Source organism: Phalacrocorax carbo, chromosome Z (assembly GCF_963921805.1).
Source record: "Phalacrocorax carbo chromosome Z, bPhaCar2.1, whole genome shotgun sequence".
NCBI lineage: Eukaryota > Metazoa > Chordata > Aves > Suliformes > Phalacrocoracidae > Phalacrocorax > Phalacrocorax carbo.
In genome coordinates this window covers 56,410,515-56,429,066 of record NC_087548.1, presented here as the reverse complement: position 1 = coordinate 56,429,066, position 18,552 = coordinate 56,410,515, and the positions used below count along the sequence as shown (strand labels likewise).

Sequence of the window (18,552 nt, the reverse complement as noted above, 5' to 3'; positions counted from 1 at the left end):
TACTAAAGCCAATAGAGCAGACAAGTTACTTGTACTAGTTCTTGGTAATAACTACTATTTTTTATACAGTTCTTGTATTAGTTACTGTTGCAGTAGCTGCTACAAGCCTGTCTCTAGCCATCTCTTCTTGGCTTGGCCACCCATCCCTTCTCAGCCCACATACACAGCCCTTTTTCTCCAGATTTATTTCATCACACAGCTGGAGAACAGAGTGAAATACAGGAGGCCAGAAGGCAGCTATTCAGGGCACCACATGGCAAAGGTGAAGCAGTGGGCAGAGGAGCGACTCCACAAACCCAGCAGTACAGGCACTGGTTGCTGCCCCAACCTTGCCCATCACAACTCTTTTCCAAGGCTCTCAAGCATGAGCTCAGAAGCCATCAGAGGATTAAAAAGAGCAAGGACATTTCTGCAAATGGGAGAGGTGCCCAACTGAAAAACGCCAGGAATGAGGCACTTTGCTGCCTAATGCTGCAACCTTCCCGCTTCCTCCCTGGCCACCAGCTCCCAGAGGCAGGAACAAGCCCAGCTGCTTAGGGAAATGGATCGGGCTGCCGCTGGGAACCCCTTCCTTCAAACACAGACAAGAGTTTCAAAGGGAACCACCTCCAGCAGGAACATAATCTGCTTCTGCTCTGGATGAACTGGCTGAGTTTGGCAGACCCAGCTTCTCCTGTCCCTCCAGGACAGGATAAAAGAGCAGCTTGTGATGCTGTTCCAGCATCTATAAAGGAAGAAAAGGACTTCCAAGCAGGCAGCAATTGCCATAAGACCAAGACCAAGACTCTTGTCCCTTGCCTTTCTTCTGAGGAGAGCTCTGGTGAAGCTAATGACTCCCTATCCCTTGGCTTTCCAAAGAAGCTCTGGAAAATTGTTGAAAGCCTCCAGATTTAGTCCATTTGGTGGGTTGATGATGGAATTTGTATTGCAATTGATGCAGGAAGTGCTGGCAAGGAAAGGACCTTGAAGAGTTTTTCAAACTGAGACCATGAAAAGTTTAATTTGTCAGCCAAACCTGTATGGATTCAGCAAAGTGCAATGTGACTCTGAAATGTCTTACTTGCTTGATGAATTTCTCACAGAAGAAGCAGCAGCTTCTGCTCAGAGTAAGGTACAACAGCTCTCCTGCACATGAACTGACCCTCAGAAAATTCTGGGAGGAAAGCTTGACATTAAAATAAAATAAGTGCTGGCAATGGAGAAGATGAGGATGCGTGCTGGTTTTGGCTGGGATAGAGTTAATTCTCTTCATAGTAGCTAGTATGGGGCTATGTTTTGGATTTGTGCTGAAAACAGTGCAGATGTTTTCGTTGTTGCTGAGCAGGGCTTACACAGCGTCAAAGCCTTCTCTGCTTCTCACACCACCCCACCAACAAGTAGGCTGGGGGTGCACAAGAAGGTGGGAGGGGATTCATCTGGGACAGCTGGCCACGACTGACCAAAAGGATATTCTACACCATATGACATCATGCTCAGCAATAAAAAGCTGCAGAAAGAAGAAAGAAGGGGCGGACATTCGAAGTCACAGTGTTTTGTCTTCCCAAGCAACCATTACACATGATGGTGCCCTGGTCGCCTGCAGATGGCTGAACACCTGCCTGCCAATGGGGAGTAGTGAATTAATTCCTTGTTTTGATTTGCTTGTGCCACAGCTTTTGCTTTACTGTCTTTATCTCAATCCACAAGTTTTCTCACCTTTACACTTCCAATTCTCTCCCCCATCCCACTATGGGGAGAGTGTGCAAGCAGCTGTATGGCCCTTAGTTGCTGGCTGGGGTTAAACCACGATACCAGGAAGCTTCAGGCGGGGTTAGGAGAAATTACTTCAGTGTGCAGCTGATGAGGATGCAAACACAAAACCTGTGAAAGATAAAACAAGGCAGACAATAAATTCTTCTACCTAGACAAAAAATAGTGCTAACATCCTGCTGATGAAATAGCACTAAGTGCATTCATCTAGCCTGCTGCCTTCTCCCTCTCTAACTAAACTTCAGTAGCTACGATTGACAATCCCTGTGTTCCTAATCAAATGGCTATTTGCCCCTCCCTCCTTTCCTGTACCTTTCTGTCCTTTTGGGAACATACAACACACTTAAAGGCACTCTGTGATAAAAAATTGAAAATTGACCACAGTGCAAGACTGCATACTGAATACTTCTTTTAAACAGGCTCTGGGGCCCTGACAGTGAACAAGCAAATGAAAACCTAGCTTTCGGAGGACTCCTTGTAGGTCTTTTGTTGATTCTACATATGTTTCTAATACACTGTGATACAACACCTGGAAGGAGATATGGTAAGAAGTTTGCCCAAAGTCCCCAGTCACCTGTAGCCATGCTTCAACATGGGCTAATAACAATAGCTATTCATTTTGTCATGCATGGCATGTGTGCAGGCTTCATCTGTATCATGGTGTGCTGAGTACACTAATGTGGATAGTGCTGCATTTGCCCACAGAGAGTGGAGGTCATGTAGAATGTGTCTGCAGTGTCTCTAGCAAGATCTTTCAGATGACCTTTGGGAACTTAGAGCTATGTCAGGCTCTCTGTGAACACAGAGACATCCAGCAAGGTATCCCTGAAGCTTCTGAGCTCCTTGGATGCAGGTGCCAGCTGATCATCCCCAGTGGTTAAACCTGCAAAAAGCTAGTTGCCTACATTCAACTGGCTGCATACAGTTGTTGTAACCCAGAATACTGTAAGAGAAGGGCAAGAGCACAAAAGATCATGCTATACAGAACACAAGAACAAGCTGAGTCCCAGAAAAAGCCCAGGTGGTGTGCTGGCAAGTAGGAATCCTAGCTTTAGGAAGGGAAGTAAATCTGGACATAAATGCAGGCTCTATAGCAGACTACAGATCCTCTCCCACACTTTGTCTGGCATTTAGGGGAGGAGTGCTTAGATTCTCAGGCTGTGTTCTCCCTAGATGACCTAAGCTGTGCAGCACGATCACAATCATTACAATGTCTCTTAGGAGTCCACCAGCCTCTCCTCTTCACAGAGCCAAAAAGGACAAAAGAGCTCTCTCTAGGGAACATTCATCTTCCTCTTGGCAGGAAAAGAAAGGTTGCCCCTTTTTTTCTGTGCTAGCAGATACTAAGATGGGGCAGAACCCTTGAAAGGTAGTTAATGAGTCTAGGAATAATTTGGCTCCCTTGCCATCTACATCTTTTATTAGCTTACACATACTCCTGCATATGGTCTAAGCTCTGTCTCATAACCTCAGAGTCTTGCACTTTAGACTCAGTCTCATAAGGTACGCTCCCATGTAGTGTCATACGAGTCACCTGGGTACACAAGGGTAAAGGAGGGGGTTCTGTTGCTGTATGGAAACCCTTGCTCTGCAAACTGAATGTGCAGTGAGCATATTCAGGGGTCTCACTGATGACCCTGAGGGGCATGAAAGCCACTTTATTGCCATCCTGTTTGGACATTTGATGCAGCCTGTGCCAGCTTTATAAGCAGGTGGTGCAGTTCCTTTGGAGGGTCAAATAGCCCCCACCCTGGTGACCAAAGGCCTCGATGTACTGGAGCTCCTGAGATGCTCTGTCACTCCCTGTTGTGCTGTTGTTGCTTGTGCATGGACACACCACAGTGGGGCCCCTTCTAGCCTGAGCAAATGCGGGGCTGTACTGCAGCTGGCTCTGAACACTGCAGCTCCCCTGGCTGGGATGGACCATTACTAGGACATGGCTAGGAGGCAAAGATTTGTCCTGTGCCTATTTTAACTGCATGCTTGGGCTGTGCTTGGTCTTCTCCACCATCTAGCCTGAGATGTGCAGAATAACACAGACCACTGAGAAAGGAAGGCCTTCCCTTACATCTACCATATATGAAAGGGAAGAGTAGCAATACAGAGCCCAAAGCTTTATCAAGTGAGGGGTTATACTGACTTTCCCTCCTGTCCACACAGACCCTCAGGGTTTCTGTCACAGGCAAGGAGGTAGGAGAGCCAAACAGTTTAGCTGAGATCACAAAGCAGTACACTCTCTTGCCCTGAGGTAAGCTAGGCCTTTTATCTCCTTCATTGTGTTAGAACTGAGCAAATTGTGAGAGGACAAGACAAGTCTTATGAAAAAAATATTTCCTCTTTTCTTCTTTCTCTTTATATATATTCCCCAGGCTGGTTTGGATCACAATACAGCACAAAGTATTAAGAGAGGTCTTTCTTTTCCACAGAATCATAGAATCATTAAGGTTGGAAAAGACCTCTAAGATCACCAAGTCCAACCATCAACCCAACTCCCCCATGCCTCCTAAACCATGTCCCAAAGTGCCATGTCTACACGTTTTTTGAACACCTCCAGGGATGGTTACTCCACCACCTCTCAGGGCAGCCTGTTCTAATGCCTGACCACTCTCTCAGTAAAGAAATATTTCTTAATATCCAATCTAAACCTCTCCTGATGCAACTTGAAGCTGTTTCCTCTCGTCCTATCACAAGTTACGGGGGAGAAAAGACTGACAACCACCTCAAAACAGCCTTGTTCCAAGTAGCTGTAAGGAATGATAAGGTCTCCCCTCAGACTCTTCTTCTCCAGACTAAACAACCCCAGTTCCCTCAGCCATTCCTCATAAGACATGTTATCCAGACCCTTCACCAGCTTCGTTGCTCTTCTTTGGACACACTCCAGCACCATAATGTCTTTCTTGTAGTGAGGGGCCCAAAACTGAACACAGTATTTGAGGTGCGGCCTCACCAGTGCCGAGTACAGGGGCACGATCACTTCCCTACTCCTGCTGGCCACACTATTCCTGATACAATGCAGGATGCTGTTGGTCTTCTTGGCCACCTGGGCACACTGCTGGCTCATGTTCAGCTGGCTGTCAACGAACACCCCCAGGTCCTTTTTGGTCAAGCAGCTTTCTAGCCACTCTTCCCCAAGCCTCTAGCATCCCATGGGGTTGTTGTGAGCCAAATGCAGGACCTGGCACTTGGCCTTCTTAAACCTCATCCAACTGGCCTCAGCCACTGAATGTCCAGATCCCTCTGCAGTGCCTTCCTACCATCAAGCAGATCAGCACTCCCCACCCAACTTGGTGTCATCTGCAGACTTACTGAGAGGGCATTCAATCCCTTCATCCAGATCATTGATAAAGATATTAAGCAAGACTGGCCCCAAAACTGTGTCCTGGGGAACAACAGTTGTGACAGGGCACCAATTGGATTTAGCTCCGTTCACCACAACTCTCTGGGCTCGGCCATCCAGCCAGTTTTTTACCCAGTGAAGAGCACACCTGTCTAAGCCATGAGCCTAGACCTTCTCTAGGAGTATGCTGTGGGAGACAGTGTCAAAGGCTTTACTGAAGTCCAGGTAGACAACATCCACAGCCTTTCCCTCATCCACTACGCGGGTCACCTGGTCATAGAAGGAGATGAGGTTCATCAGGCAGGACCTGCCTTTCATGAAGCCATGCTGGCTGGGCCTGATCCCCTGGTTGTCCTGCAGATGCCTGGAGCTCACTCAAGATCCACCACTCCATAATCTTCCCCAGTACCCAGGTCAGGCTGACTGGCATGTAGTTCCCTGGATCCTCCTTCTGGCCCTTCCTGCAGATGGGCGTCACATCGGCAAGTCTCCAGTCATCTGGGACCACCCCTGTTAACCAGGACTGCTGATAAATGATGGAGAGTGGCTTGGCAAGCTCTTCCACCAGCTCCCTCAGTACTCTAGCACTATTTTCTAGTTATCCTTAATGAACAATCCTCTGTGCTGAACCAACACCAGCAGGATGCTTTGACCACCTTGGTGTGGCATGGAGGAGATCAGGTGAGAATTCAACACCTATCACTCAGAAAATGCTGCATCACGTTGCAGCACTTTCAGGGGAAAGGAATAAGGGAAGTTGTGGATATCGTGGTAGTGAAATTAATCATTACTGAGGCTTGGATATGATCCAAGACCTAAGTCTTTTTTCTCTTTTGTTAGGAACTCTTTAATGTGTAAGTGAAAACTGTCATTCAACCTGCACACTGTGGAAAGTAACCATCTAGAAAGTATACTAAGTATTCCTTGGAACTTGGTAAATACGCTTTATGGCGAGGTGTTATTACTGGAGGCAATGTTGACAACATCTAAAAAGAGAGGAAGCTTAATGTATCAGACAATGCTAACCCTTGCGTTGGGAAATCTGGCATGCTATCACATAAACAATTAAGCAAACCCAGAGAAGCTGGTAATCTGTGCTGTAACATGGTCAGTAAGGTCCAAAATCTCACATCAATGCTGCCAGAATTCTGGCCTACAACTTGGTCCGTATCCTTAGGACCAATATGACACAGTACACTCTCAAACTGAAGAACTGGAAAACTTAATAATCAGATATGAAAAAGCTATTATATACCAAAACCAAGTGATTATTGCTAGCAAACATGATAGTCGCAGGGTTGTCAGAATCACAACAGAAATTGAACAAACTGCTGGATGTCATTGGTGTGACATTTTGTCACGGTTTTGGCTGGGATAGAGTTAATTTTCTTCACTGTAGCTGTTATTGTGTGTTTTGGATTTAGTATGAGAATAATGTTGACAACATAATAGCTACAAAAATGCAGCTGAATTATTCCCTTGTGCTGTCCCTCTGGATTTAAAGCCGGTGCTAACAACATAGTGATCATGCATGTGCTGCAAACTAGAGAAACCTGCTGGTGTCAGTTCAGACATTGATAGTTGTACTCCGTACTCCCCTTAACAATAAACTGCATTTGTGCTTTCTCAGGTAAAGAGGAAAATGTAGCAAATACAGGTACATTCTCCAGTGTGGTAGTGAAAATGAGGAAGGCGAATGTCATGTCCTGCAGCTTAATTCTAACATTAATTCCATAATTCATAAGATACTGTCTTCCATGGGGTGTGAAGGTAAGCAGTCCCAGCCCTGCCCCTTGAAGAGAATTGGAAGGTAAACTGCTTGTACTATCCAAAAATACCATTCAGAGGGAAGAAAACATATGAGAAAAAAGGTGGCTGTTATGCAGTCACCATTTCCTTGAAGATCTCTCTGAGAGCCAGGTACTAAAGAGCTTACAGGAGAGAAAAGGATCAATGAGGAAAAATGCAAGTGCAAAAAGGTCCTGCCATGGATGTCTTCAGACAAGTATGTGGTTCCAAGTATGTGGTTGCTCTTCCACACAAAGGTTCTGTGTTGAAACTCTGCAATACTTAAGGGACAGAAAAAGGGAGGAGTGATTCAGGATTGAGCCTCACACTCTGTTCTCCAGAACCAACAGCTTTGAGAACAACAGTAGTGTTGAGGCCACATTTAATTCATACCTTTGCTATGTAGGTTGGAGGGTAAAAAGGATAACTTATAGGTGTAGACAGCAGAGTCATTAAGGGGCATCTCCACATCCCATTGAAAGAAGCAAAGAGAAACACTGAAGCTAGTGAAGAAGGGCAAAGGAATTCCCTGGATAAAATTTGGCACGTACCCATGTCACTTACTCATAGCCATGCCACAGATACCAGGAGCATTAAAAAGAGTGACATAAGGGTGACACGAGTCTAGGAAATTATTGTTAGAAATCAAGTGGATGAGCTACCAATGCCAAGCATGTGCTGCAATTTGTCAGTTGGCTGAATTTCCTATTCAGGACTCATAATAACTGCTTTTAACTCACAAGCATTGAGAAGATAAAATTGCCTCCATCTCATGTCTGTGCTTCCTGCTTTCACAGTCCCATGCAAAAGCTGGGTTAAATCACCTATTAGGCTGTGAAGCAAGAGGAAGTGTAGCTGGGAGTTTGGGAGTGTGACTCTTCCTCTGCTGCTCCCCAGAACTAGACTTTCTGTCCTTGAAAGAGAAACAGGCGAACAAGCCATCTTGTAATAACCAGATTTTATTTTAATTCCAACAAATAACCCTCTTTTCTGGGCTACTGTACAAATGCACACACTGCATGTGGCAGAATGCAGGGTAACAGAGGTGAGCTTGACACCTCTGCTCTGTCAGCAGGTGTCTGGTGAGCCTGCAACAACCAAGGGGCTGCTCTCACTCCTGCTAGCTTGGAGACTTTGGACCTTTCAGTCAGCCTCAGAGAGGCAGGTACTGAGAGCAAGCAAGATTTATCTCTCTGGAATGGGCCAGTCTGGCAGTGCTCAGGCAGTAAACAACAGAAAAATAGATATTATTGACACTTGTTATACATTTAGGATAGCTTAAGATGAGCTAAAAGAAGAGCTCTCTCCATTTAAAGACAAATTACTTGCTCTGCTCATGATAGGATTCCTGTTCAGGTGTCTCAATAACAGCAGTAGAATAAAATTGAGTAGAAGCCCATCTGTTTCTAGAGATGGCAACAGGTCATTTCAGCCAAAGAGACTATTAAAGTCTATCCAATCAGTCCTTCACTCTTGTGATGGCATTCTCAAGGGACAATATTACTCTTTTTCACAGCATACCTTGTCCTGTGATAACAAGATCTCCAAAAATTTATCTGAAGCTCCAAAAATGTCCAATGTTGATAGTTCCATTACTTTGACAAAGGAGAACTCTCTGCTGGAGACAAAATTGATTTGTGCCAACATCAGAGGTTCTCTAGAGATGAGTGAAAGCACTGGAAGACTTTCCCCTGAAATTACACTAGACTAGACTAGACTAGACTAGAATAGTTCAATTGGAAGGGACCTACAATGATCATCTAGTCCAACTGCCTGACCACTTCAGGCTGAGCAAAAGTTAAAGCATATTATTAAAGGCATTGTTGAAATGCCTCTTAAACACTGACAGGCATGGGGTATCAACCACCTCTGCAGAAAATCTGTTCCAGTGTTTGATCACCATCTCGGTAAAGAAGTGTTTCCAAATGTCAAGTTCAAACCTCCTCTGACACAGCTTTCAACCTTACCCATGTATCCTGCCACTGGATAACAGGGAGAAGAGACTCGCACTTCCTTCTTCATTCCCCTCTTTATAGCCTGAAAGGCCACAATAAGGTCTTCCCAGAGCCTCCTCTTCTCCAGGCTGAACAACCCCATCACTCTCAGCCTTTCTTCATAGAAGAGGTGCTCCAGCCCTCTGATCACATTTGTGGCCCTCCTCTGGACCTGCTCTAACAGGTCCATGCCTTTCTTGTACTGAGGATCCCAGAGCTGGATGCAGGACTCCACGTGCGGTCTCAGGAGAACAAAACAGAGGGGCAGAATCACCTCCCACTACCTGCTGGCCATGCTTCTTTTTATGCAGCCCAGGATACCATTGGCTTTCTGGACTGCAAGCGCACACTGCCGGCTCATATCTAATTTTTCATCCACCTGTATCCTCAAGTCCTTCTCAGCAGGCTGCTCTCAATCCATTTGTCTCCCAGGCTGTATTGATATTGGGGATTGCTCCACTCCAGGTGTAGGACCTTCTACTTTTTCCATGTGAACTTCATGACGTTCACATGAGCCCACTCAAGCCTGCCAAGGTCCCTCTAGACAGCATCCCTTACATCAAGTGTATCAGCTGTGCCACTCAGCTTGGTGTCATCCACAAACCTGCTGAGGCTGCAATCACTCCCACTGTCTATGTCAGTGGTGAAGATATCAAATAATACTGGTCCCAGTACGGACTCTTAACTGGTTTTACTTACTGGTTTTCACTTAGGCATTGAGCCATTGACTGTAACTCTGTGGACATGGCCACACAGCCAGTTTCCTATCAGGCCATCCATCAAGTCCATACCTCTCCAATTTAGAGGCAAGAGTGTTGTGTAGGACCATGCCAAAACCTTTACAGAAGTCCAGGTAGATGACATCTGTATCTCTTTCCTTGTCCACTGATGCAGTCACTCCATTGTTAAAAGCCAGATGAGTCAGGCGTGATTTGCCCTTGGCAAAGCCATGTTGGTTGTCACCTCCTTGTCTTCCATATGATTCATGTGCTGGTTTTAGCTGGGATAGAGTTAATTCTCGTCACTCTAGTTGGTATAGTGCTGATGGCACACTGATGCTTTAGTTGCTGTTCAGTAGCGGCTCAGTGTTGCTAAGCAGCGCTTATAGTAGTTGGGGACCTTACCAGCTTCCCATGGTCTGTCACACACATGAGAAGCTGGGAGGGGCGGGGCCACAGCCAAGACAGCTGACCCAAACTGGCCAATGGGATATTCCATACCATATGATGTCATGACCAGTATATTAACTGGGGGAGTTGGCATGGAGCGGTGAGCGGTTGTGGCTCAGGGTCTAGCGGCATTGGTCCAGCGGGTGGTGAGCGGTTGCCCTTTGTTACCCATGCTGTATGCATTGGTACAGAGGCACTTCAGTTGGGCTATCAACTGTTTCACCTCTTTAGATGAACACACCCTAATTCCTTTGAGGCATTTCACAGGTGTTTCCCTGTTGGTTCCTAATACATCAGCAGCCCCTTGCTCTTCTCTGTTGCTCAAAACTCATGCCCTGCTAAACCTAGTTTAAAAGCTTATGACTAGCCATCTTGTTGGTGAAGACCCTCTTACCTCACACGGTCAACTGAATCCCATCAGCTCGCAACATACCCAGCTTCCCAAAGGTACACCCACAATCATAGAAAACAAAACCTTGAGTATGGCACCAGCCACACAGCCAGGCATTCACCTTCCCATTCACTGTCTTCTCCTTCCTGAACCCCTTTCTCTCACTGGGAGAATAGAGGAGAACACCACCTATGCCCCAGATCCCTTAACGTTGCTGTGAGGGAGATATGGTCCCCCACCTTTTTTGATTGTTTTAAGTTGCCTTGTGCAGTATCATTAGACTATACATGGAATGGTAGGAGCAGATGCAGATGCCTGCAGTTTCTTGATAGCCCATCATCTGGTGTGACTGACCAGGTTTGTTTCTGGTTATTGTCTTCAATAATGCTAATTGCTCAGATTTTATGACTCTCTGTGTTTTTCACCCTCCCTTTCCTTATCATGCCAATTTTGCAAGGTCCTTAATCAGATAATCTTACTGAAAAAAACCCAAACATTCTCACATTCCACGTATCCTCACCAATTAATGTGACTAACCATGTTTGTTCTCATCACTGCTTCTCTTACCATTTGTCAGTCAGGTTTCTGTCTCTGTATGTTCTTATTTATGGCTTCTTTGACAAGATACCCTTAAAGGAAGACTCTTTCCTTCCACATACCCTTCCACAGCCTCAGCGTTCTTCCTATATATTTCACTTCCCATATTTGCCCCATCTACCTATCAATAAAAGCAGCAAAGCAGTATGATTAAAAAGTTATTTTTCTGAAGAGCAGCAGATAGAATTACTCCATACAAAATGGGATTAGACGAATGAAGGATTGAGAGAATGCCTCATAACAATGTACTGCCCTGTTAGCAGTAAAATCATGCCTGTAAATGAGATAATTTTGTCTTATAATCACTTTGTGATTCAGAAAGGCCTATAAGCCACCTTCTTATGATTTCTTGAAAAAATGTTCAAAATGAGAGCTTTCCCTTGTTTTTCCTATTAGTAATTCAGGTTGTATGTAGTTTCAAAGACATGGTCTTGTCTGGACAAGACAAATTTGTCATACTATTTAGCAGATGTGTGGCCCGGATATCATAGAGGCATGCTGACTGATTTTACGTAACTACACCCTTATTTCAAAAAACAAAACAATCAACCTGTTTCAGGTCAATATGAAGAAAGAGGAAAAAACCTACACAAACCTATTAATTATCTGTATATTGTATTCATGTCAACTTTAAAATACTTGTCTGCAAGTACAACTAAGTGCTAATATTTCCCAAGAACTCCTCAACTTTAACACACATTCATAAGCCTGTTAAAAAGGATTATATCCATTATAATGAGCTGAATTATATTTTAATCCTCAAACTCAAGCTAAGGGTGTTCCAGGCCTGCTCAATATTTGAGAATACAATGAGAAGTGGGAGAGAATGTGTCAATCATATAGCAATTGTACCTTACTCTGCTTCATCCTTTGAAAGGAAGTAGGTCCAACTTCCACTTCCAAGACAAGTCTGTTGTCTACAAAGGCAGAGCATGGTCCATGCAGAGCAGCCAGCTTTGAGATGGTGGGGAGAAGAGCAAGAGGCAAGTGCCACTGTAATAGCATGTGGGATTAAGGTTGTGTGTTGCTTTGATGTATTTATCTGAGGGGCAAGCCATGCTTTGGGAAAGGTTCTCAAGAAAGCACGGACAGCTCTAGTATGGCTGACTTCCTAGGCTCCCAACTCTCTTTGCACTGTCACCAAACCCTGTGTTCCCACTGTACTTGTGCATGAGCCTACTGGTCAAGATGGCTTGTGTGAGGCAGCCTTTCCACTCACCTGTTGAGGCAGAAACCACTCTTACTGTGCTTTGAGACCACTAATCCAAAGAGCTTTGAATCTTGACCTCAGCATGGTCTTTCTGCTGGTTTAAGCTGCCCTGTGGGCAACTGATTGTTTTGGACCCTGTAGGTCAACACAGAGTGACAGCACAGTGTGCACGCTGCTGCAGCACGGTGTAGATGTCAGTATTATGCCAAGGCAGTGCATCCACTCCAGCCTTCAACTTAGGTCACACCCGCTACTGCATTTCCTCTTCTTACCAGTATAGTTCCTTCAGAAAGGTGAAGTTTGACAGGAAGGATGGTTCACCCCTCTAAGACCCTTTTATCTGAAGCAGAGACAGTGATGGATGGGAAAAGCTGTAAAATCTTCTCAAAAGGGTTTTGACTTTGAATGCACAGCAGAGAACAGTCACAGCCACTTTAGCCATTTTGCCTTTATGAGTGGTGATCTGCTTTATCACTTCATGGTTACTGATGAACAATTATTACGTCAGTGCTTCTGCTGTTCCTAGGCTCTGACAAGGGCAGTGTTCAAGCTCATTCCCCATCCTGAGGTGAAGTTTAACCAGAGGGAGATGGTGTGTGTTGAGGCACCATCAAATTTGAGACATGGGCTATGAGTTCTGCCACCAAGATGCCACATGTCTATAGGCAAATCCCTGCACTCTTCCATGCCTTTGCTTCCCAACTTCCTCTTTCTTTTGCATATTTACAAGATTTTCAGGGCTATGAACATGTTTGTACAGCACCTAACACAATAGGGTGTTGCAGTTGACTGAGTTTTCTCTAGGCTGTCACACTGCACATGCAAAAGAACCCATAGCGTTTGACATTCCTTTATTGCTGAATTCTACCATTTAGGGTATTTTCCTATTGCACCATTATGTTTGCACCATCAAAGTCACTCTGAATGTGAAAGTGTTTCCCCTTTTTCTGTGTTCAGATATTGGTAAAGTTCATTAAGGGTGTCACAATGATAGTGAGGTAAGAGGTAACAAGTATGTCCTGCAGGAACTGTCAACAATACAGCCAGTTCTTGGCATGCACAGGCAAAGCCCTTCTCATTTCATATACATACCTTGCTTCCGTTCGTGTACAAATAAGCAGGTAATTGCCCTTACTCTTCAGTATGATACGTGCTCAGCTTCACGATTTTTCTCCTCCGCTCACTGAGCTTTGCCTAGCGTGACATGTTTGCAACCCAAATGGAAGCTACAGCAGGGTATAGAAATGACTATTTGAGACAGGGAGCCCAGCAACAGTGCAACTTCAAGGCAAGTAAATGCTGGGATGGAGTATAAAGAAGGAGAATATAGAGCTGTCATGGTTCAGACCCAGTCAGCAACTAAACACCACAGAGCTGCTCGCTCACTTCCCCAACTTGTCAATCCCAACTTGTGGGTTGAGATAAGAACAGTTTAATAATTCAAATAAAATAACTGTAATAATAATTATTATTATAGTAATACCAATAATGGTAATATAATAAAAAGGAAAAGGGAAAAAGGGAAAAAAACCCAGAAACACAAACAATACAACCGCTCACCACCCACCGACGCTGCCGGCCCCTGAGCCGCGATTGCTGCCTCCCTCCCCCAGCCAGCTCCCCCCACTTAACATACTGGGCATGAAATTACATGCTATGGAATATCCCTCTGGCCAGTTTGAATCTGCTCTCTTGGCTGTGCCCCCTCCCCTCCCCGCTTCTTGTGCCCCTGGCAGAGCATGGGAAGCTAGAAAAGGCCTTGACTAGCACAAGCACTATGCCACAACAACCAAAACGGTGTGTTATCAACATTGTTTTCATATTAAGTCCAAAGCACAGCACTATGCCAGCTGCAGTGAAGAAAATTAACTCTGTCCCAGCTAAAACCATGACAAGGGCCCACCTTAAATCTCTGATTTCTGCATGCAGTCTTAGGAAAACATTATTTTACAGCAGGAACAGAGGAGCTGAATATATTTTCATGTATTAAAAATGCCAATGTACCTTTCCTGAAAGATGTGTTGTATCTTCTGCCTTTTGCATTTCTCATTCTTCAATAAGGTTAGCAATATCTTAGTGGCGGCTTCAACAAGACTCGCTCTAGCCTGTGTATATCCCATCATTAGCCAGATGCTAAACAAGTGACTCCTACAGGAGGCCTCTGATCAGCAACTCCTACAGAGGAAACTTTGATCTGGCCGAACTGGCCTCCAACTCATACATGGCAACTTAGGCTACTCCTGCAGCAAGCGCCGGACAGCTGCAGACGTGGAAACTCCAGCAGTTATGAAGTTAGCACCAGTGGAAATACCTTGTATGCCACCTGTACTGTTGCACTCAACAATGAGAGTTTTAAGTCCTCTTGATTTCATGTGTCTTTCTCAACTCCCTAAAAGACAAATTAATGTTTGCAGGAAGTTGGATATGCATCTTCTCTGTAAGAAATTGTAGAGAAACATGGTTATTTGCCTGTGGAGTAAATAAAACACATTTTTAAAATGCATATCAGCTTTCTGTTGTAGTTTTAAAAAATCTGACACAACTCCCTGCTGAATTAGTATTTTCAGCTAACTACCATCTTGTCAGTCTTACTTGCAGCAGATCTTTTCTGTATGTCCCTCTCAAAATCAAGCAATTCAGCAGCACTGAGGGGGACAAAACAGACACAATGAAGGATTCAAGGTAAAAGCATCCCATTGCAACATCTGGCTTACACATAGCCTTAAACACCACTTCAGCTTTTACCAGTTTTTAAGAGAAGCCTTGGGCACAGTGGAGCTTGAACTTGTTCAATTTTTAATGAAACAATATACCTAATGTCACTGTTTTCAACACTGGACCATAGTAAGAACCCTGAGAATCATACCATACAACTGATTCTGGCAGATCGTTTGGAGATATGAAAATCTGGGCTCAAATTTTGTGTTGTTTTTTAGGCAGAATTAGTTATGAGGTTGGAAGAAACAAGCACTCCTGGTCTGCAAAAGAGCTTGCATAAGTGCCAGATGTTCTTGTAGTGATTGTTCTGACTCAAATCAGTGAGGTCTGAATTCACCTGAAGTGAAAAGAGGTCTACAATACTGAGTGTAGTAGCTTTCTGATCATCGTAGTATTTCAAGTTTCTAAACTTTAAAACAAAAGTCACAACAACAACAAAAAAAACTTGCCACGACTTTTCTCTGGATCAGTTTGATGTGAACTATTGAGGAGTGTAACTCTAGATACCCATCAGTAGGTTTCTGTTTAGAACAATTAGTTAAGATACCAGTTGCTTTAAACCTTAGAAAGCAAAAACCTTGTCTTTCAGTACCTGAAGACCTTAAGCAGATCTGAAGAAGACTTTCCATACACTACCAAAACTTGACTGTTTTTCAAATGTACCTGAAGGTATTACCTCTTCTTGTCCCACTTGAGTTAAAAGACACTTGGACAAAAAATCTGGACCTAGCTCTTGTAATGGTATTATCTTGCAAATGCTTGACTTAAATTTAGAACAAACAGGAAAATGGAACTCCTCAGCTCCTTAAGTAAATGAAATGCAATGCACCAGAACTGTCAGGTTACCTGTCTGCAAGACTGCCGACAGAGAAACAGCCTTCCTGAACTTCCAGATAGTCTGTAGTCTGGAGTGCATGTTAGATTAATGGTTGACGTAGCTTCACACTGGAGAAGTATCTTTTCTTTGCTCATTTCTGGAAAACAATCCAGGTGCAAAAAAAGTTAGGAAAACTGTCTTAGTTGAAGGACTGATGGTATTTTCACACCATTTCCTGTAGTATAAAATAATCTAGAATTCATACCTGCAAAGTTCTGGAGGGCTCACAAAAAAGGAATTCTGTGCCACAATGCAGTCTTATGTAGTATCTTTAGCATGGGAGTAGCTTTAAAACAACTTCCTCCCAGGAAGTGAGTGAAAAATGAATCATCATAAAGCTATACTGGCTGTGTTTATCGTTTTCTGCCATCTGTGTATTGCCAGGAGCTTCATGCAGGCAGCATGTGCTTGCTGTATAGCAGCAATATGAAAGAGGAGTGGACACCTTGGGATGGTGAAGCAGAGGGTGTGGCAGGCAACCTCAGACCCTTGCGTTCCACGGGATGACAAAATAGGAGCTGCTGAAGTTGCTTCCTGATTTGGGGCTGGAAACACGAGGGTTTTAGCTGTGTGGAGTTTAGGCAAGCAAATCTAGAAAGGCTTTGAATCGCCTTATGTAATTGCTGGGACGTACGAATCCCGTGAGAGGTACGCTACAAGCCCCAGAGGCGCTAGCCCTCTGGGGAGCCACGGTCACCTTTTCCCACACTAGGTGAAAACCTCAACCAAATTACATGAAGGAGAGAAAAGGGTGGCACAGGGGGGGAACGCTGGCAAAGGCGTGATTTGCGGAAACCTTTCCCACACACAGCAGGGCACCGGCAGACGCGGCTTGCCCCCGCACCAGGGGCGACCTGTATGAACCGTTCCTGACGCCTTCCAAGCTGAGGGCGCTCCCTGGTCTGCGGGACACGTGCCGTAAGGGCCGGCTCCGTCCGGATACACCTCACCGCCCGGCGACGGCGGAGAAAGCGCCGCTGCCCGCGCCCGCAGCCGTCCCGGTCGGGCGGTGCGGCGCCGCCATCTCCTGGGCCGCCGCTGCGCAGTGTCCACGCTCCACCGGCTCCGAACGCAGCCCCAGCAATCGCCCGGCCGTCCAGTCGATCGCCGCCCCGGCCCGCTCCGCCGGCGGCCGCCCCCGCGGGGAGCACCGTGCCGCCGCGCTGGGCGCGGGACGGGGCTCGCGCGGGGGCGGAGGCCTCACACGCCGCAAAGGCGAAGGGCGCGCGGAGGCGCCCGTGCCCAGCGGATCGCAGAGGGAAGGCGAGGCAGGGCGAGGATGGCTTCGGGCCCTGCGCGCAGCGCCTGCTCGGGGCGGGCTGAGGCCGCTGGGGCCCGGCCGGTACCGCCGCGGGCCTCCCTCCCCGGCCCGGCCACCGGGCGGCGGGGACACCGCCACAATAACGGGCGGCTGCCTGCGGCGCCGGTGTGCTCTCTGCGGGTCGTCGCGCACTGCGGCAGTGCTGTTGCGAGGGGGCTCGACCCCGCGGACAGCGAGCGGCCTTAGGGAGGCGGCGGGCCGCCGGCGGCGCGCTGAGCACTGCCGGCCGCCGGGCTGCTGGGGCTGGGCCGGGGCGGAGGGAGGAAGCAGGCGGGGAGACTTCCTCCTCCTCCTCCGGAACAAGCCGGGCGGCGGAGGTAGCTTCTCCCCAGCAGCAGCCGGCACAACTCGGCACCGACCCCCGCTGCCCGGCGGAGGGCTGCGCCTCACGTCGCCCATGCCCCCTACGTGCCCCCGCCGGCGCTGAGCGCTCCCCCGTCCCCGCGGCGGGGCTGCTCTTGGGAGGGCGGGCGCCGCCGGCTGGCCGGAGCCGGGAGCGATGCCGGTCTCTGCCCGCTCGGCGTCCCGCGGGGCGCAGTCCGACGCCTGCTTCCTCGCCCCCGCCCGCCGGCGGGACCGTGGCGCCGCTCCGCGCGGCGAGGAGAGCGGCGGCGAGCGGCCCAGGCCTCTCCGCCAGGCCGGCGACGCGGGCCGGCGCGGCAGATGGGTGGCTTCTTCCGCCGCCCCCTTCCTGCCTTCTTTCTCCTCCTCCTCCCCTCCGCCGCCCCCCGCCTCCTCCGCTGCTTCCGAGGCCGCCGCCTCCCCCTCCCACTCGGCTGCCTGTCTCCTCCCGACGGCCCCCCGGACCCGGGCTCGCTCCCGCTCCGGCTTCCCCGGACTCGCCATGAGCGGCGGCGCCGCTCGCTTACCGCCGCCCCCCGCCCTCTGCCCGCCGCTGCCGCCCCTCCATGGGCCAAGCCTGCCGGAGCCGGGAGCGCGCAGCCAGGGCCGGGGTAGCCCCGCTGGCCACGGCGCACCCCGCGCCGCCCCGGGCGTCAGAGGCCCGCCGCCAGGTGAGCGGGAAGGGGGCCCCGGGCGAGGGGGAGTAGCTCCGGGCGTCCCACCCCCGCCCGGCAGGGCAGCGGGCCCAGGGGGCCTCGAAGTTGTCCTCCGCAGCTCCCGGAGTCGCGGCGGCCCCGGGGGGTCCGTCCCCGGGCGGGGGGCGGGCGGCGGGACGGGACGGAGGGAAAACTCCCGCCGGTCACAGCAGAGCGAGGCAAGTCGCAGCGGCCGCCCGCAGTTCGTGTGGCGGCCGGCCAGCCCGGGGTGGTCGGGGGGTGCCCGGGGGCTCCTGCGCGTCGGTGGCCGGCGCGGCCGTGGCTTTTTCCCCGCCGGTCGGGATGCGGCGTTGTGAAGCGCTGGCGGCCCGCGGTGCTGGGGCTGGGGGTGTCGCCTCCGGTC

General features: G+C 48.1%; 2 protein-coding genes across 3 annotated transcripts in view; one reads left to right on the top strand and one right to left on the bottom strand.

The window, feature by feature from the left end:
• Positions 1-10,059: 10,059 nt before the first annotated feature.
• LOC135310676 (proline-rich protein 2-like) lies at positions 10,060-17,997 on the bottom strand. Its single transcript, XM_064439552.1, has 2 exons — positions 15,800-17,997; positions 10,060-14,670 (listed from the first exon to the last, which is right to left on the bottom strand). Exon 1 carries the CDS (start codon positions 17,995-17,997, stop codon positions 16,777-16,779), a length of 1,221 nt encoding a protein of 406 aa, XP_064295622.1. The 3' UTR covers positions 10,060-14,670; positions 15,800-16,776.
• The window catches only part of RNF38 (ring finger protein 38), a 127,332-nt gene continuing 126,697 nt past the window's right edge, over positions 17,918-18,552 (top strand). The window contains exon 1 of one of the 2 annotated variants that reach the window (XM_064439510.1): positions 17,918-18,164. In XM_064439510.1, coding sequence (XP_064295580.1) covers positions 17,996-18,164 — 169 coding nt within the window. In that variant the 5' untranslated portion in view covers positions 17,918-17,995. The remainder of the gene's footprint in view (positions 18,165-18,552) is intronic. The other variant, XM_064439509.1, reaches the window with a different exon arrangement.

What these genes read in the sequence shown, in the direction of transcription:
- LOC135310676 (XM_064439552.1), bottom strand. Translation starts at nt 17,997, where the DNA reads ATGGCGAGTCCGGGGAAGCCGGAGCGGGAGCGAGCCCGGGTCCGGGGG.